We start from the raw sequence: 20,464 nt of genomic DNA, 5'->3' as shown, positions 1-20,464 counted from the left end.
TAACCTAATTAGTTACAAAATGTTCCTCCAGCTGTTTCTTTTTACTAACACTTACTTTTCCAGCATTTTCTTGCCCGCGTCCCTACATTTTTGAGACGTATTGCGGCCATCAAATTCAAAATGACCTCATTTTTTTTCTTAAAACGGTACATTTTCCTCAGTTTAAACATTTGGTATGTTTTCTATGTTCTGTTATGAATAACACGGCTTTACGAGATTTGCAAATCATTGCATTCTGTTTTTATTTACGTTTTACACGGCGTCCCAACTTTTTTGGGAATTGCGGTTGTAAGCTCCACTCTTCTGGGAAGGTTTTCCACTAGATTTTGGAGCATTACTGTGGGGATTTGTGTTCATTTAGCTGCAAGAGCATTAGTGAGGTTGAGGTCAGGCACTGATGTTGGGTTCCAGTTCATCCCAAAGGTGTTCAGTGGGGTTGAGGTCAGGGCTCTGTGCAGGACACTCGAGTTCTTCCACCTTCTTCCAACCTTCACACACCGTGTCTCACGGAGCTCGCTTTGTGCACAGGCGCATCGTCATGCTGGAACACATTTGGGCCTTTCAGTTCCGGTGAAGGGAAATTGTATATAATGCCACAGCATACAGAGACATTCTATACGATTATGTGTTTCCAAATTTGTGGCGACAGTTGGAGGAAGAACTACATACGGGTATGATGGTCAGGTGTCCACAAACTAAGAAATCCTAAATTGCACAGGAAGAAGAGTGAGAATTTTCCTCTCTTAAACACTGAAAGGCCAGGGTACGCACTTTATACATAGAGTAAGTGATGTGGCAGGAAAGTTGTGTCCATGGTAACGTATTCTGATAATGATGAAAATGATAACGATTATGTAGAGCTGTAGAGCAAGCCCAAAAACGTCAGAGCATAAATCAACAAATCAGATCGGATCAGAAAAAAAAAAAGAAAAGAAAAAATATTCACCACAAAAAAAAAAATGAATTATAGGAATTTTGCATTAACTAAGCTCCTGGAGCTGTACCAGATAACCGAAAATAGGATCGAACTCTCCACCAACACACTGCTGGTTTGTTGTACCAGAACATTCAGCGTCCATAAGTAACTTCAGATTAGACGTGCTCACTTTCTGTTTCCTGAGAAGTGAATGTCTGTAGTGAGAAACCAGAAGGAGCTTCAAAAAACCCCAAAACTGGTGTTGCCTTCTGACTCGGTGTTATGAATCGCCGGAAGGTACCCTGGAGTTCAATTCCCAGCAGACACTGCACCTCTGCACCATGGTCACATGACCATCCGCACCCGACTCTCATCCTGGTTACTGAGTCACTGTTTGCTCCTCACTCTTTCTCTGGTTTTGTTTGTCTCGTGTTGTCATGTTATGCGTTCCCGTCTCCTAGGTATTGGGTTATGTTTGTTTTACATTTCCTTTGTACATAGTGTCTTTTTGAGTTTTGTTGGATCTTTATTAAACTTTAAATCTGTACGTACATCCATCACCGCCTCCATAAGCTGGGCTTTCCTCTTTTTAAAAAAAAAAATTATACAACATAATTAATATGTATATAATGTAGGTATCACAATACCTGTGAACATTTAAAACAGCTGTAACTTCTTAGCGACTAGAATAGAATTTATATAATGGTTTGCTAGGACATCTGTGTAGAGTTTAAAACCACTTGCCCTTCTATCAAGTCTGATAGGGTTTAAAAGTCCAGTACCAAAAAAACGTTATATTTAATCGCTTATCATAAACTAGTACAAGATATAACATAGTTGATGTAGTCATTTTGATGACATCAGAGTGAGCAAATAATAAGAGAGTCGTTAAAAGAACGAATATGCTTGTAGTTCTTCAAACAATGATAAGAAAATAAAGCGAGATGAAAACAGTGATAAAAATGAAATAATATGTGTATTTCCATTGATCACCTGTGACGTGGTGAAAAAAGAGGCGCTGGTTAGGGAATTAATTGTTTCACAACATTCTACAACTGTTGTCGACTGTTGTTTTGTGTTTCTATGTAAGCATGTATTAGACATGCCCACTCTGGGCTGATCAGTTCAGGGCTGATCAGTTTCTGTTTACTGAGAAGTGAGTACTCACTGTGAGGAACCAGAGAAGGAACTAGGAAAAGAGAAGCTTCAAAAACTGCCAGCAATACAGTATGTGTGCACTTTTTCTCTTTTAAAAGTATGATGGTCTTGAGTGGAATATTTATTACTACTGAACTGTACCTGGAATAGAAATATATCTGAATGTTCCTGTGTTTGTCAGCTGTGTCTGTCAAAGTGTGTTTATCTGTCTGACTGTCTATCAATCAATCTATCTGTTTGTCTGTCTGTCTATCTATCTATATGTCTGTCGGTCTATCTATTTATCTCTCTGTCTGTCTGTCTATCTATCTATCTGTCTGTCTGTCTATCTATCTATCTGTCTGTCTGCCTGTCTATACAGTATGTAGGCCTATGTATATCTATATGACAGTGTCTATCTATCTATCTACCTATCTGTCTGGCTGTCTGTCTGTCTGTCTGTCTGTCTGTCTGTCTGTGTGATTATTTGCTCAACATGGACTATGATAAAACATGATATATAAGCATTAGTGTAGTGAACAGGTAGTTGAATGTTTTATATGTTTAATTATATTTCATTTTATATATATATATATATATATATATATATATATATATATATATATATATATATATATATATATATATATATTTTTTATAAACCCCTGTGATAGAAACTGACCATGCCCAGAGTGCGGACGCTGAATGAACTGTCCAAGCTGCAGGAGTGTGGATTTGGGACGCCGTGGCCAAGACATGGCCTCAAACTGCTCTACTGGTTTGTTGACAAATACCTCGAGTTTGATGACGACAATGAGATGTGCTGGCGTTACAATCCAACGAAAAGAAACTTCGGTTTCCATCCGTTTGAGAACAGATGCGATGGGAACGTTCAGCTCCTGCCCAATATTGTCCTGCCTTATTACGAGGTGGGGAATCTGAGCAAACCGAAAGCACACATGCTGCCCAAATACGTCCGGAAAGATTACACCGGCCAACATGACGACAGTAATACCGACCGCATCATTGTCAGCATTGATGGTGCGCACTTTGACAGAGTTTATGTGACCGAGCACCTCGGCGAGTCAGACTACAACCAACACGGCACCTACCGCATCAGCAAGAGTCTCATTAAGATCATCCAGCGTTACACGCGGAGTGAGTTTCTATCTGCAATGGGTATCTGAAGATCATTACATAAACACCCTCGATCGCTCGATCTGAACAGCGTTTCTTTATAAAACACTTCATTCTATTTTTACACCAGCAGTGTTCTCAAATTCTCAAATAAGACATTGTTGATTCATTTTCTATAAAAGCAGATCTGACCGTATCTCTGGCTGTAACATAAATCACAGGTTTATATCAATGCGCTCATTCTAATACGTTATCGTTTCTATAGTAACAGCTCATTCACAGGGACTTGCAGGAATATGGAGGACTAAGTGCGTACACTTGACCTAATAATAAACGGATCAAGAAAACATTGTTGATATGGTGAAAGTTTTGGATATTTATTGAACTTTTACGGAAGGAGTTTCAAAGATGTTCGACTTTAACTCAAATTTTAAACAGTTAAATAGTGTGACGTGTCAGTTATTATTAAACTAATAACTGTAATGGCAAATTACTGTAATATAAGCTGGATATATTACTTTGAGGAGTGCTGTTTTTAGGGCTTGGCTTGGCTTTTCATTGGCTTGGAATCATCATCACCCCTTTAACATCAAGACTGTGAATGAAGTGTTTTATTCCTTACTTATTCACAGTCTGTACTATGAAGGTCTGTGCTATGAAGTTGTTATAAACCTTATAAACACTTACAGTTTAAATTCAGTCATCATCTCACCAAACATAACCGATAATGATCAGGAAACCAAAAGGAAGTTTGTGTTTTGCTCTTTTTCTTTTATTTAATTACTCTTAATTCTTATGATGTTTGTGCTTCTATTATTCAAACTGATTTTGGACGTTTCTAAATCTACACGCATATGAATTCAAAAAGATACCTGGAAATATTGTGACTAGTGCCATATTGCTATGTAATAGTGATCAGGTTAGTTTCTCTGCTGACGTTATCAGCCCCGCCCCCGGGTGGGGAAAAAAAACTGCTCATGTTCTCCATGTTATAGATATGTGGGTGGGGCTTCATTTCAGGGAAGAAGAAAGCTTGTCAATTGTTTCCTTGCAATTAACCATAAAAATACAGACCTGTTGTTTTTTTTAAACGATGTTTGTTGGTTAACCTTTTAATTGGCTTTTAATGATGGGTTTGACTGTATACATTTCACATCGATGTTGTAATGAATGGAATGATATAACATTATAACAAACAGAAATAAAACCTATTTCTTTAACACCACTTTTGACCTTTTGAGCTTGTGATCTTCATTGACTGAGTTTATGTTTAAGCTTATTTGTCTTTGAACATGTACCAAAAAAAAATAAAAAATGCTTGGCACAAGAGTTAGCTACTAGCTGAAAGTTACTAGATGTAACTTAAAAAAAAAAAAAAAAATTCTGGATATCGAGAATCTATGCATAAATGATTTGTTTGCATTAACCTAGTTAATAATTGTAGAGAATATGTTTAACAAAATCTTTTGATGATTCTTTTGATCATTCTGTTGTTGATTCTGTTGTTTGTTTGTTTTTTTTGTTTGTTTGTTTTTTAGCACTTTTAATATAGTGATGTAACTTCCACTTTAAAGCTTGTAGACAATCAGTTGTTTTGTTTTTTTTTTCAAAATATAATGTTAATATTTAAAAAAAAAAAATCTAATGTGTAGCATAGCCCACATAGAACCCTTTAATACCTTTTTCATAGCCTTCAATTTGCACAACGTTTGAAGGACAACAATGGCCAGAATGTGAAAAAAACGTCTTTTTTCGAAAAAAAAAAACAAAACAAAAAAAACCAGAAAACAAAAATTGGCCTTTTACTCCAACTAATCGATCAACCGAAGAAATAATCGACAGATTAATCGATTATTAAAATAATCGATAATTGCAGCCCTAATTCAGGTGTTGATTGTACTTTGTTTGCAAACAACAAAATTCACATATCATTTTACATGTGAATTGTCTGCACAAAATTTCATAAATCATATTACAGTGGATTTTTGACTATGAAGCACAGCATGAAAGGTGCTTATAATCATTAACACGATTAATGATTGATTTTATTGCTATTGTGACTTCTACACTCCTAAACTTTCACCACACTTCCTGTAAACAAGGCACTCGGTGATATGTCCTGGACCGCTAACCATCCGATCACTGCTGCTCTGAGGAAACAATTTACAATTCTTTAAAAACAGTAAGTATAAAGAAAATGATTTCTACATTACAACAACAAATGAGTTTAAAAAGCCAATATTTGTTACTAATCTTATTTATTTATAAGCTATCTATAATTTAATCCAAACATCAGAAATATCATTTTGGAAAGCTGATCAAAGGAAAGGGCAGAGTACAAAGACTGGACTGTAAAATAGATTTCATTGCCTTCCGACAATAAGAATAGTGTTACTTTGCTCCGTTTGTGGTGGACAAAAGCGACACTTTTGAAAATAGATATTTGAATTAAGCCATTTGTTGTAGAAAGCAACAGACCACTTCAAGCTTCTTCGTGATAACACAATCTCTTTGGAATATGGACAGAAACTAACATGGACACGCCCAATATTTCAGGACATCAGTTTCCGTTTCCTGATAACTGAACATACTGTGAGGAAGTGATATAAGTGAAAACCAAAACTGGATCTACCACGAGTATATTGATATACTAGTAATATACTTACTATTATATAATTTCTATGTGTGTTTGTGTATGATAATGAGTCTTTATTGATCACATATACATTACAGCACAGTGAATTTCTTTTCTTCGCATTCCCCAGCATGTTAGGAAGTTGGGGTTAGAGCACACGGTTAGTCGTGATACAGTGCCCCCTGGAGGCTTGGCTGGGGCAGTGCTGGGGAAACCCCTGACCTTCTGATCAGTCACCCAGAGCCTTAACCGCCAAGCCACCACCGCACTACTGTATTATGTGTTTTTATCAAACATAGCACAACAATTTTAACACTCACGTTATGTAAGCAATGTCTCTGATTAAGATGCGTCTCCATCGATGTTCTAGAGGTAAAAAAAACTTTTTTTGGACTTTTTTAAACGATACTAATTGATTGATTTATTAATTGACATGTTTTCGTATTAAGATCCACAGATCTTTTTAAGGTTGTATTAGCAGCCAAAACTATATTTTAGCATGAAATCAAACTGTCCGATAGTGGCGTTGGACTTAATACTGCTCCTCACTTGCGTTAATGATTGGAGAGAATGATTTACTGTTTAATATAACAGCAATGACTAATCACTTCTCTTGATAATACAGTCACTCAAAAACAACCCCTTTTGTTTTGTCCCTTTAATTATAGACTCTCCTAGGAATTTACCATGAGCAACCCGCAGATGCTGAAGGAACTGACTGATTTAAAGAACTCTAGTTTTGGTAAACCTTATCCAAGACACGGCCTCAAGCTGCTGTACTGGTTTGCTAACGAGTTCATGTTTTTTAACAACAACAATAAGATGTGCTGCCAGTACAATCCAAGAAACAAATTTTACGGCTTTCATCGATTTAAGAACAAAGAGGATAAAAATGGGGTTAAACTCCTGCCTGATGTCAACCTCACCTACTACGTGGTGGGCAATCTGAACAGTGAAGGAGCAGACGAGCTGCCCGATTACGTCCGGGAAGATTACAGTTGCTTTAGAAAGGATAACAACATGGACCGCATCATAGTCAGCGTTGAGGATCAGTGCATTGAAAGCGTCTATGTGACTGAGCACAGTGATCGGACAGATTTCAACAAGGAAGCCACGTACTGCATCAGCAAGGAGATCTTTATGATCATGAGGGAGCTGACCTTAGAGGAGTTTCTCTTGAAAACTGGGTATTCAAGTTCACAAGTCGAGTACGGTCAGAGAGCTGGGATTTCGAGGCCTCAAGAGGACAACAGTCAAAGAACTTGGTTTTCAAGACCTCAAGAGGACAATGGTCAGAGCACTGGGATTTCAAGACCTCAAGAGGACAACAGTCAAGGAATTTGGTTTTCGAGACCTCAAGTGGACAATGGTCAGAGAACTGGGATTTCAAGACCTCAAGAGGACAATAGTCAGAGAACTGGGATTTCAAGACCTCAAGAGGACAAAAGTCTAAGAAGTTGGTTGTCAAGACCTCAAGAGGACAATGGTCAGAGAACTCGGATTTCCAGAACTAAAGAGGACAATGGTCAGAAAACTCGGATTTCAAGACCTCAAGAGGAGAACAGTCAGAGAACTCGGATTTCAAGACCTCAAGAGGACAACAGTCAGAGAACTCGGATTTCAAGACATCAAGAGGACAACAGTCAGAGAACTCGGATTTCAAGATCTCAAGATGACAATAGTCAGAGAACCGGGACTCCGCGACCTCAAAAGGACAAGGGTCAGAGAACTTGGTTTTCCAGAAAGCAAGAGAGCACTAATCCAAGTTCTCAGGAGGATGATGTCACCAATTTATTTGATGATAACGAATCAACAAACTGCTGCAGATGTGTCATACTTTAGACTCTCTGTATGTGTAATATATCATCAAACATACACAAACTGTACAGGAATTTGAAAGGCATGATCACATGATTTCTGTCAGTTCTAAAAAATCCTACAACAGCTAATCTGATGTCTTGCTCTAACCCTAACTGTAGCCCTTCATCCAAGTGATTACGTATCGATTACGTATTACATATTGATTAGTGATTACGTATTAGAACGCAGAATCTGACGTCTATACTATATAAACTATATGCAATGAGTGATATTTTCAGCTATGACATACCACTGCAATTTGAAATGTTTTCTTAAGTATTGCAATTTTCCCCCCACAAAAACGCTGGTTTTAAAGTAATCTGCCCCCTACTGTCTGGCATTGTTATTAATGTTTTAAAAATGATACCACAGTGTTGCTGAATTCAGGTTTTTGATTGGTCAGAAGGTACTCTATAACAGCAGCTCTGACAGTAGGCCTAGTGCGGCTGCAAATCACAGGTTTATAATATTAAAGCCCTCGTTCTAATGCGTTACACAGGGACTTGTACAGTACGAAGGACACTACCTATAACCTAACGCTAATAATAAACTGATTTAAAAACATCTTTTATCTAATGGTTGATAAGGTGAAGATTTCTATAAACAGACATTCATTGAACATTTACAGTATGGAAGGAGTCTCCAGTGTCGGTAACAGTCAGAGGTAAAGCTACGACTGACAAATTTTAGACGCTGTGTTTAATGCATTTTTTTTTTTTTTTGTCTTATTAACATCAAGAGAAGGAAAAGACAGGCTGGTGAGTACTAAACTGTTTATAGCTTGTATAACTATGATTGAATAACAATGATGACGTGTCATTCTTTAATAAATATATAATAAACATGGGATGAGCCAGTGAGAAAAAGATATCCGTTTCCGTCTGTTTGAACACATATCTAAAGCAAATTGTTCTGAGGTCCTGAAGAGCTTTTCATATACAGTATACTACACTAGTGTGTTAAGCTACAAAGGTTATTTAGTGTCTGTGGATGTGCTATTAAGTCATTATGAAATTGTAAACTTATTTTAATAAACAACTTAAATTAATATTTACTGCCAGAGAAAAGCTTTAATTATTAATTATGATGACTCGACTTCTGTTCTGCTGTTTAAGCTTATTAGTATTATTCCCGAGACCCGAAATTTCTAAACGCTACTCCTCTTACAGCTTTCACGCTACATACACAAAACCCGTCACAGACCTTTAGCCTGTTCTGATTTGGGTCCATGTGACTTTTCTAACTGATCAGAATTACAGTATTCCTGTTACGGAAGCTCAAAATGGCCAAAATTCCCATTGACTTCCATTGAAAATTTCTGACTGTTCTAACTCCTTGAGCTTTCAAGCTACTTTCACCAGACTCAACGCAGTGCTTCAGGCTGATCAGACCGATCATGCTCTGTTTTTTTGATCGGACTGATCGGACATACAGTTTTAACCAGAGAGGATGATCAAATATCCCAAAAACTCCCATAGACTTACATTTTCTTAGACTTTCAAATTGTCAAAGCTCACACACACACCTGCGTGCACACGGCCTGAACTCCGTCTTCCCTCCCTCTCACTCTGTTCATATACCTGTAACAGACTCTCTCACTTCATCTCTCTGTCAACGCCACACACTCTCTCCATTTATCTCTCTATCAATCCACCAGTACAGCACACACACCCACACTGACACTCTCTCTCTCTCTCTCTCTGTATTTCTTTCTATCAATCTACGTGTCACTCTCTCACTCCGTCTGACTTTCTACTTGTATCGCACTATTTGTCATCGATCCTTTTACCCGTAACTGTCTGTCTGTCTTTCTGTCTGTCTGTCTTTCACCCTTTCTTTCTTTCTGTCTTTCAGCTTCAAGGTTTAGACTAACTTTGTCAAGCCAATGTCAACATTTGTCATGATGAACTTTACCCCTCTAGTTGTTAATTAATTATTGATTGTCAACAAAGTGCTGTGTTGTACCTTACTCCCATTGTAACGGTGCTTGTAATTGATTATTCTTCCCCTATCTCTATTTTTAAAAATACTGAAGGTGTAAAATATTACAGGACATTTAAAAAAACTTTTTGAAGTTCAAAATGATAATATATATATATATATATATATATATATATATATATATATATATATATATATACAAATGCAATAAATATGTAGTTTAGTTTATTGCAATTATTTATTTATTTATATATACATTTTTAGAGACTTTATTTTAAGCTTGATTAGACCTTTTCTTGCAGAAAATGTAGACAGAAATGCCCGTGTTGCATCTGTCACCGTCAGCCATATTGGTTTAGGAGGAAAGCTCTTAATGGTGCCACACAAATCAGCATCATGGTGTGTATGGTTTGGATGTGATTTTTCATATATATATATATATATATATATATATATATATATATATATATATATATATATATATTCAGATATTATCAAATATACTTCAATATATTTCATATATTCTAAAAAACAGCCTTTAAATGAAAGCTGTAAGCATGCAGATGCCATATATGAAAGGGATACGCACGGACGAATGATTTGCATTTAGCTAGTTAATAACTGAGACATGTTTAATAAGATCTTTTCTTGTTTCTACTTTGTTGATTGTACTTTGTGTGCAAAAGCCAAGGTTTGCAGATCATTAGGTAATCTATCAGGCTTTCATACAGCTTCCACTGTACAGTTACTCTCGTTTCACTTCCTCTAAGGCGGCACTCAGCGATACTTCCTGAAGCTCTAACCATGAACGTCGCGTTTCATAGGAAATCACCTACAAATTCATAAAGAAAGTAAGTTTAACACAAAGACATGAATTATTTCAAAACTACAACTGAGTGTAAAGTCCTATTACACGTGTATGTCGAAAAATCAGGTTTAGCATTTTAGAAAATTATATCAAACAAACAAACAAACAAACAAACAAGAGGGTAAATCATTTCAGATAGGAGACACATTGGTTTAGATTCCTGTATGTGATTTATGCTTTGAAATACTTTTGATTTAGTGGATAATTCCTTATAGATTATTTACTCATAACTTAATTAACTTGGACACTTCCACTGTCTCAGGAGGAATAAGTTTCTGTTTCCTGAATAGTGAGAGTGAGGAAGCAGATACCAGAGACACAGGAGAAAACAACACCGAATAGTGTATGACAGCATACGTATCTCTCTCTCTCTCTGTATATCTCTGTCTCTCTCTCTCACTGTATATCTCAGTCTCTCTCTCACTGTATATCTCTGTCTCTCTCTCACTGTATATCTCAGTCTCTCTCTCACTGTATATCTCAGTCTCTCTCTCACTGTATATCTCAGTCTCTCTCTCACTGTATATCTCTGTCTCTCTCTCACTGTATATCTCAGTCTCTCTCTCACTGTATATCTCAGTCTCTCTCTCGCTGTATATCTCAGTCTCTCTCTCACTGTATATCTCAGTCTCTCTCTCTCACTGTATATCTCAGTCTCTCTCTCGCTGTATATCTCTGTCTCTCTCTCACTGTGTATCTCAGTCTCTCTCTCACTGTATATCTCAGTCTCTCTCTCTCACTGTATATCTCTGTCTCTCTCTCGCTGTATATCTCAGTCTCTCTCTCACTGTATATCTCTGTCTCTCTCTCGCTGTGTATCTCTCTCGCTGTATATCTCAGTCTCTCTCTCGCTGTATATCTCAGTCTCTCTCTCACTGTATATCTCTGTCTCTCTCTCGCTGTGTATCTCAGTCTCTCTCTCACTGTATATCTCAGTCTCTCTCTCTCACTGTATATCTCAGTCTCTCTCTCTCACTGTATATCTCAGTCTCTCTCTCTCACTGTATATCTCAGTCTCTCTCTCTCACTGTATATCTCAGTCTCTCTCTCGCTGTATATCTCAGTCTCTCTCTCACTGTATATCTCAGTCTCTCTCTCACTGTATATCTCAGTCTCTCTCTCACTGTATATCTCAGTCTCTCTCTCTCACTGTATATCTCAGTCTCTCTCTCACTGTATATCTCAGTCTCTCTCTCTCACTGTATATCTCTGTCTCTCTCTCGCTGTGTATCTCAGTCTCTCTCTCACTGTATATCTCAGTCTCTCTCTCGCTGTATATCTCAGTCTCTCTCTCACTGTATATGTCAGTCTCTCGCTCTCTCGCTGTATATCTCAGTCTCTCTCTCTCTCTCTCTCACTGTATAGCTCTTAGAACTTTGTCAGACATAAAGCTGTAACATTTTTTAACACGGAAATGTTTACACTTTGCATATTGAATGTTTTATTTATAGATCATAAGAAGGAGACACAATGACCAAACCACGAACTCTGAATGAAATGAATGGATTTGGTAAACCTTATCCAAGACACGGACTCAAGCTGCTTTACTGGTTTGCTCACGACTGTCTGTATTTTGATGACGACAATAAGATGTGCTGGCAGTACGATCCAGAGGAAAGATACTTCGGTTTCCACCTTTTTGAAAACAGAATTGACAAAAACGGTGATCAACTCCTACCTGAGGTGGAGCTTGACTACTACATGGTGGGCAATCTGAGGAGAGCAGGAGCAGACGACCTGCCAGATTACGTTCGGGAGGATTATATCCAAAACCGTAATCACAGCAAGAGAAACATGGACCGCATCATAGTCAGCGTTGATGATGAGTGGTTTGACAGAGTCTATGTGACCGAGCACAGTGATCGGACAGATTTCAACAAGGAAGCCACGTACTGCATCAGCAGGGGCCTCATTATGATTATCAGACGGCTGACCTTAGAGAACTTTCTCACAGAAACTGGGTACTGGACAGAAGAGGATTCTGATCAGAGTTATACAGAGGATGATGATGATGACGATGATGAATATGATTATGTTGTCAGAGAAATTAGGGGCTGGACACTGGAAGCGAACACTGATCTGATTACTGGGTATTCAAGACTGCCATCGGACTCTGATCAAAGATCTGAGGAAGAAAGTGTCGACAGTTCTGGGGATCATGATGAATACGAAAACTGCTGCAGATGTATCATACTTTAAACTCTGGGTATAAAAGATCAATTATAAAACTTGCACAAAGTGTACAGGTATTTAAATACATGACTGAACTATACCCTTCATATACGTTGGCCATACAGGTAAGACCATGTTATAGCACAGAGTCAGAAGGCAGGGAAGGGCACAAGTCCAGGTATGCAAAAGCTTTATTCAGAATTCAGGCGACTGGCAAACAGCATAGACAGGGCAAAACAAGAGAAAACTATTTGTTCATGTGGACAGAAGTTAACTTGGACATGCCCACGGTCTCAGTCCAGATCAGTTTCTGTTTCCTGAGAAGTTAACACATGCTGTTAGAAAGCCAGAGCAGAGACACATCTGAAACCCACACACACTACTGAACAACATCAGGAAAAACCTCTGGAATAACAGCGTTTTGGATTTTTATCATCATGATCATGCTTCCAGCACATAATGTGTTTACAGTACACTTTATGTACTTTTTTTAGCCGTTTGAGATGAAATGGTGGGTGGATCCTGGCAACTAAGCACGGATTCCTGGTTAGCAAACAAAACCCGACCATCAGTCCTGGAGGAGTTCAGGACACAGCTCTTGCTCTCCTGAACTCTCATTTCTGGACCTCAAACTATTTGATTGTTACTATTTAGAAGAGAGAGTCTACAATTCCATAGAAAGTAAGTTTAAAATGATGATGTCATTTCTTTCGGGGTTAACATTACACACTGAGTACGTGTTTAGATCTTACTGTTTTATTATAAGACTACATTTATATATATCATACTATCATTCTATAGTAATATTGAATACCACTTTGTTCAAAAGTAGAGCTGAAGATACAGTAAGAACATACACTGATCTGTGGAAGCCAGTAGGAGCAGTTACAGACACATACGAGGGGGAATGCCAGGGAATTTTGGTTGATTCTTTACACTGTACAGGTCGTATCTCTTTGAACAATACGATCAATAAAATGTACTCAGTCCTGTAATGTCTGTGAGCATCTGAACAACTGAATTGCATCTCTGTACATTTTGGTGCCTTACACTATTCTTTTTCCTTCTCGTGTTCGAATACCTGCTGATATTTATGTAGCTCCAAAATAAAAGTCCTCTACATAATCTCGACTATATTATGTGATCAGTTCAAAAGCCGATACACGTGACACCCATTATTCAAAAATGAGTTTACGATCAATAAAATGTACTCAGTCCTGTAATGTCTGTGGGCATCTGAACAACTGAATTGCATTTTTTAAAATGAAATTGATAAAGGTGTTGTTGTTAAGATTAAAGTAAGGCTTGTAATATTGTTAAGATTAAAGTAAGGCTTGTAATATTGAAAGTGTTTCTAGGTAATAACGATATAATACTGAAAATCTCTCTGATCTAATGCCTTTAGCAGTTTTTAATTTTTTAAAATTTTTTATTATCTGTCAAATGTATGTCATTATTCAACATATCGAATACCTCCTGATAGTTATGTAGCTCCAAAATAAAAGTCCTCTACATAATCTCAACTATATTGTGTAATCAGTTCAAAAGCCGATACACGTGACACTCATTATTCAAAAATGCATTTTTTAAAATGAAATTGATGAAGTTGTTGTTGTTAAGATTAAAGTAAGGCTTGTAATATTGAAAGTGTTTCTAGGTAATAAAGATATATTACTGAAAATCTCAGCCTTTGGCTGTTTTTTTTTTTCGTTTTATTTTTTTCTCTCTCAAATTTATAAAATATTTATTTACCTATTAATTAAGAAGAAAATGAAGCTCGAGGTCGGTATAGGTCTGTTTACTTCTTGGCCATCCTATTTTTGAGTCAGTAACAGAACAAATAAAACAACAACAAAATTGAAAAGTAACTTGTGTTTCTTTTGTTTCTTTGTACGTCACAAAATGAAATCGTAAACAAAGTAAATTACAAAAAGGTCAGTTTTTTTGTTGACAGGGTGGAAATCGCTCTGTTGCTGAGGATGTCCCCACACGGACGTCCTAAAGATCAGTGAGGTCACCGAGGATGGTAACACTTCAAAACCATGAAGACGGCTTTGGACTGTAATTCACATGAACAGTTTTGCTATGATAGATTTAGGACTGCATTTACTGCTGAAAAAATTCAGTGGATGCTCAGACTTCCTGTGAAAACTATAACGTATTTCCTGGTTATTGTACCACACGAGGTTCAGTCCTCCTGGATTTATATGTACTGATATATCCTTGTGATCTATTGACATTTTCTGTAAGGAGACCTTTATTTAACACTAATGGAAGGAGTCTCCAGTGTCAGCACTTTGTAACAGTCAGAGGTAAAGCTGTAACTTTGTGACATGAAATTTTTACATTTTTCATAGTGAATGTTTTATTTACAGATCATAAGAAGGAGACACGATGCCCAAACCACCAACTCTGAATGAACTGAAGAGGCTGGAGGAGACTGGATTTGGTAAACCTTATCCAAGACACGGACTCAAGCTGCTTTACTGGTTTGCTCACGACTGTCTGTATTTTGATGACGACAATGAGATGTGCTGGCAGTACGATCCAGAGGAAAGATACTTCGGTTTCCACCTTTTTGAAAACAGAATTGACAAAAACGGTGATCAACTCCTGCCTGAGGTGGAGCTTGACTACTACATGGTGGGCAATCTGAGGAGAGCAGGAGCAGACGACCTGCCAGATTACGTTCGGGAGGATTATATCCAAAACCGTAATCACAGCGAGAGAAACATGGACCGCATCATAGTCAGCGTTGATGATGAGTGGTTTGACAGAGTCTATGTGACCGAGCACAGTGATCGGACAGATTTCAACAAGGAAGCCACGTACTGCATCAGCAGGGGCCTCATTATGATTATCAGACGGCTGACCTTAGAGAACTTTCTCACAGAAACTGGGTACTGGACAGAAGAGGATTCTGATCAGAGTTATACAGAGGATGATGATGATGACGATGATGAATATGATTATGTTGTCAGAGAAATTAGGGGCTGGACACTGGAAGCGAACACTGATCTGATTACTGGGTATTCAAGACTGCCATCGGACTCTGATCAAAGATCTGAGGAAGAAAGTGTCGACAGTTCTGGGGATCATGATGAATACGAAAACTGCTGCAAATGTATCATACTTTAAACTCTGGGTATAAAAGATCAATTATAAAACTTGCACAAAGTGTACAGGTATTTAAATACATGACTGAACTATACCCTTCATATACGTTGGCCATACAGGTAAGACCATGTTATAGCACAGAGTCAGAAGGCAGGGAAGGGCACAAGTCCAGGTATGCAAAAGCTTTATTCAGAATTCAGGCGACTGGCAAACAGCATAGACAGGGCAAAACAAGAGAAAACTATTTGTTCATGTGGACAGAAGTTAACTTGGACACGCCCACGGTCTCAGTCCAGATCAGTTTCTGTTTCCTGAGAAGTTAACACATGCTGTTAGAAAGCCAGAGCAGAGACACATCTGAAACCCACACACACTACTGAACAACATCAGGAAAAACCTCTGGAATAACAGCGTTTTGGATTTTTATCATCATGATCATGCTTCCAGCACATAATGTGTTTACAGTACACTTTATGTACTTTTTTTAGCCGTTTGAGATGAAATGGTGGGTGGATCCTGGCAACTAAGCACGGATTCCTGGTTAGCAAACAAAACCCGACCATCAGTCCTGGAGGAGTTCAGGACACAGCTCTTGCTCTCCTGAACTCTCATTTCTGGACCTCAAACTATTTGATTGTTACTATTTAGAAGAGAGAGTCTACAATTCCATAGAAAGTAAGTTTAAAATGATGATGTCATTTCTTTCGGGGTTAACATTACACACTGAGTACGTGTTTAGATCTTACTGTTTTATTATAAGACTACATTTATATATATCATACTATTATTCTATAGTAATATTGAATACCACTTTGTTCAAAAGTAGAGCTGAAGATACAGTAAGAACATACACTGATCTGTGGAAGCCAGTAGGAGCAGTTACAGACACATACGAGGGGGAATGCCAGGGAATTTTGGTTGATTCTTTACACTGTACAGGTCGTATCTCTTTGAACAATACGATCAATAAAATGTACTCAGTCCTGTAATGTCTGTGAGCATCTGAACAACTGAATTGCATCTCTGTACATTTTGGTGCCTTACACTATTCTTTTTCCTTCTCGTGTTCGAATACCTGCTGATATTTATGTAGCTCCAAAATAAAAGTCCTCTACATAATCTCGACTATATTATGTGATCAGTTCAAAAGCCGATACACGTGACACCCATTATTCAAAAATGAGTTTACGATCAATAAAATGTACTCAGTCCTGTAATGTCTGTGGGCATCTGAACAACTGAATTGCATTTTTTAAAATGAAATTGATAAAGGTGTTGTTGTTAAGATTAAAGTAAGGCTTGTAATATTGTTAAGATTAAAGTAAGGCTTGTAATATTGAAAGTGTTTCTAGGTAATAACGATATAATACTGAAAATCTCTCTGATCTAATGCCTTTAGCAGTTTTTTATTTTTTTTTATTTTTTATTATCTGTCAAATGTATGTCATTATTCAACATATCGAATACCTCCTGATAGTTATGTAGCTCCAAAATAAAAGTCCTCTACATAATCTCAACTATATTGTGTAATCAGTTCAAAAGCCGATACACGTGACACTCATTATTCAAAAATGCATTTTTTAAAATGAAATTGATGAAGTTGTTGTTGTTAAGATTAAAGTAAGGCTTGTAATATTGAAAGTGTTTCTAGGTAATAAAGATATATTACTGAAAATCTCAGCCTTTGTCTGTTTTTTTTTTTCGTTTTATTTTTTTCTCTCTCAAATGTATAAAATATTTATTTACCTATTAATTAAGAAGAAAATGAAGCTCGAGGTCGGTATAGGTCTGTTTACTTCTTGGCCATCCTATTTTTGAGTCAGTAACAGAACAAATAAAACAACAACAAAATTGAAAAGTAACTTGTGTTTCTTTTGTTTCTTTGTACGTCACAAAATGAAATCGTAAACAAAGTAAATTACAAAAAGGTCAGTTTTTTTGTTGACAGGGTGGAAATCGCTCTGTTGCTGAGGATGTCCCCACACGGACGTCCTAAAGATCAGTGAGGTCACCGAGGATGGTAACACTTCAAAACCATGAAGACGGCTTTGGACTGTAATTCACATGAACAGTTTTGCTATGATAGATTTAGGACTGCATTTACTGCTGAAAAAATTCAGTGGATGCTCAGACTTCCTGTGAAAACTATAACGTATTTCCTGGTTATTGTACCACACGAGGTTCAGTCCTCCTGGATTTATATGTACTGATATATCCTTGTGATCTATTGACATTTTCTGTAAGGAGACCTTTATTTAACACTAATGGAAGGAGTCTCCAGTGTCAGCACTTTGTAACAGTCAGAGGTAAAGCTGTAACTTTGTGACATGAAATTTTTACATTTTTCATAGTGAATGTTTTATTTACAGATCATAAGAAGGAGACACGATGCCCAAACCACCAACTCTGAATGAACTGAAGAGGCTGGAGGAGACTGGATTTGGTAAACCTTATCCAAGACACGGACTCAAGCTGCTTTACTGGTTTGCTCACGACTGTCTGTATTTTGATGACGACAATGAGATGTGCTGGCAGTACGATCCAGAGGAAGGATATTTCGGCTTCCACCTTTTTGAAAACAGAATTGACGAATACAATGATCAACTACTGCCTCAGGTGGAGCTTGACTACTACGAGGTGGGCAATCTGAGGAGAGCAGGAGCAGACGACCTGCCAGATTACGTTCGGGAGGATTATATCCAAAACCGTAATCACAGCGAGAGAAACATGGACCGCATCATAGTCAGCGTTGATGATGAGTGGTTTGACAGAGTCTATGTGACCGAGCACAGTGATCGGACAGATTTCAACAAGGAAGCCACGTACTGCATCAGCAGGGGCCTCATTATGATTATCAGACGGCTGACCTTAGAGAACTTTCTCACAGAAACTGGGTACTGGACACTGAGAAAGGCCACTGATCAGGGAACTAGGTATTCGACACTGAGAACAAACACTGATCAGGGAACTGGGTATTCGACACTGAGAACAAACACTGATCAGGAAACTGGGTATTCGACACTGCGTAACGTCTCTGATCTGAATACTGAGTGTTCGATACAAATAGAGGACCCTAGTTTATTGGATAATAATAAAAATAAAAACCGCTGGAGATGTATTATACTATAAACTCTGGGTATGAATGATAAATTATTAAACTTACACAAAGTCTGCAGGTATTTAAATACAGTAAATGACAGTGATTTCTGTTGGTTCGAACAAAATCTACAACACCTAATTTCACCCCTTGGTCTAACCTAAACTGTACCCTTCCTATATGTTGGCCACACAAGTAAGACCATGTTACAACACAATGTCAGGTGGCAGGGAAGGGCACAAGTCCAGGTATGCAAAAGCTTTATTCAGAATTCAGGCGACTGGCAAACAGCATAGACAGGGCAAAACAAGAGAAAACTATTTGTTCATGTGGACAGAAGTTAACTTGGACACGCCCACGGTCTCAGTCCAGATCAGTTTCTGTTTCCTGAGAAGTTAACACATGCTGTTAGAAAGCCAGAGCAGAGACACATCTGAAACCCACACCCAGACCATCAGTCCTGGAGGAGTTCAGAACACAGCTCTTGCTCTCCTGAACTCTCATTTCTGGACCTCGAACTACTTGATTGTTGCTACTTAGAAGAGAGAGTCTACAATTCCATAGAAAGTAAGTTTAAAATGATGATGCCATTTCTTTTGGGGTTAACATTACACATTGAGTATGTGTTTAGATCTTACTGTTTTATTATAAGACTACATTTATATATATCATACTATCATTCTATAGTAATATTGAATACCACTTTGTTCAAAAGTAGAGCTGAAGATACAGTAAGAACATACACTGATCTGTGGAAGCCAGTAGGAGCAGTTACAGACACATACGAGGGGGAATGCCAGGGAATTTTGGTTGATTCTTTACACTGTACAGGTCGTATCTCTTTGAACAATACGATCAATAAAATGTACTCAGTCCTGTAATGTCTGTGGGCATCTGAACAACTGAATTGCATTTTTTAAAATGAAATTGATAAAGGTGTTGTTGTTAAGATTAAAGTAAGGCTTGTAATATTGTTAAGATTAAAGTAAGGCTTGTAATATTGAAAGTGTTTCTAGGTAATAACGATATAATACTGAAAATCTCTCTGATCTAATGCCTTTAGCAGTTTTTTATTTTTTTTTATTTTTTATTATCTGTCAAATGTATGTCATTATTCAACATATCGAATACCTCCTGATATTTATGTAGCTCCAAAATAAAAGTCCTCTACATAATCTCAACTATATTGTGTAATCAGTTAAAAAGCCGATACACGTGACACTCATTATTCAAAAATGCATTTTTTAAAATGAAATTGATGAAGTTGTTGTTGTTAAGATTAAAGTAAGGCTTGTAATATTGAAAGTGTTTCTAGGTAATAAAGATATATTACTGAAAATCTCAGCCTCAGAAAGTGAAGCTCGAGGTCGGTATAGGTCTGTTTACTTCTTGGCCATCCTATTTTTGAGTCAGTAACAGAACAAATAAAACAACAACAAAATTGAAAAGTAACTTGTGTTTCTTTTGTTTCTTTGTACGTCACAAAATGAAATCGTAAACAAAGTAAATTACAAAAAGGTCAGTTTTTTTGTTGACAGGGTGGAAATCGCTCTGTTGCTGAGGATGTCCCCACACGGACGTCCT

At 37.4% G+C, this 20,464-nt stretch overlaps 4 protein-coding genes across 9 annotated transcripts in view; 3 read left to right on the top strand and 1 right to left on the bottom strand.

The window, feature by feature from the left end:
- wdr17 (WD repeat domain 17) overlaps window positions 1–20,464 on the bottom strand; it is a 116,722-nt gene that overhangs the window by 11,785 nt on the left and 84,473 nt on the right. The window lies entirely within an intron of this gene.
- Window positions 2,043–4,415, top strand: LOC108263016 (uncharacterized). Its single transcript, XM_017463392.3, has 2 exons — window positions 2,043–2,143; window positions 2,728–4,415. Exon 2 carries the CDS (start codon window positions 2,737–2,739, stop codon window positions 3,238–3,240), a length of 504 nt encoding a protein of 167 aa, XP_017318881.1. The 5' UTR covers window positions 2,043–2,143; window positions 2,728–2,736; the 3' UTR covers window positions 3,241–4,415.
- On the top strand, window positions 4,817–8,016 carry LOC108263007 (uncharacterized). Its single transcript, XM_017463377.2, has 2 exons — window positions 4,817–5,372; window positions 6,494–8,016. Exon 2 carries the CDS (start codon window positions 6,513–6,515, stop codon window positions 7,665–7,667), a length of 1,155 nt encoding a protein of 384 aa, XP_017318866.2. The 5' UTR covers window positions 4,817–5,372; window positions 6,494–6,512; the 3' UTR covers window positions 7,668–8,016.
- On the top strand, window positions 10,369–20,224 carry LOC108263012 (uncharacterized). Of its 6 annotated transcripts, none has more exons than XR_008396354.1 (6): window positions 10,401–10,477; window positions 10,757–10,837; window positions 11,946–13,347; window positions 14,621–14,727; window positions 15,042–16,458; window positions 18,153–20,224. XR_008396354.1 is itself a non-coding variant. In XM_053679905.1 (3 exons), the coding sequence occupies exon 3, from the start codon at window positions 11,965–11,967 to the stop codon at window positions 12,691–12,693; it is 729 nt and encodes a 242-aa protein (XP_053535880.1). In that variant the 5' UTR covers window positions 10,389–10,477; window positions 10,757–10,837; window positions 11,946–11,964; the 3' UTR covers window positions 12,694–14,352. The 6 variants fall into 6 exon arrangements, 2 of the variants coding, with proteins under 2 accessions (XP_053535880.1, XP_053535879.1); XR_008396353.1 differs by lacking the exon at window positions 14,621–14,727 and adding an exon at window positions 17,732–17,838 and having other exon boundaries at window positions 10,402–10,477; XR_008396351.1 differs by lacking the exon at window positions 14,621–14,727 and having other exon boundaries at window positions 10,403–10,477.

The sequence above is a fragment of the Ictalurus punctatus genome, chromosome 3 (genome assembly GCF_001660625.3).
Source record: "Ictalurus punctatus breed USDA103 chromosome 3, Coco_2.0, whole genome shotgun sequence".
Taxonomy (NCBI): Eukaryota; Metazoa; Chordata; class Actinopteri; order Siluriformes; family Ictaluridae; genus Ictalurus; species Ictalurus punctatus.
This window is presented reverse-complemented; position numbering and strand designations above follow the sequence as displayed.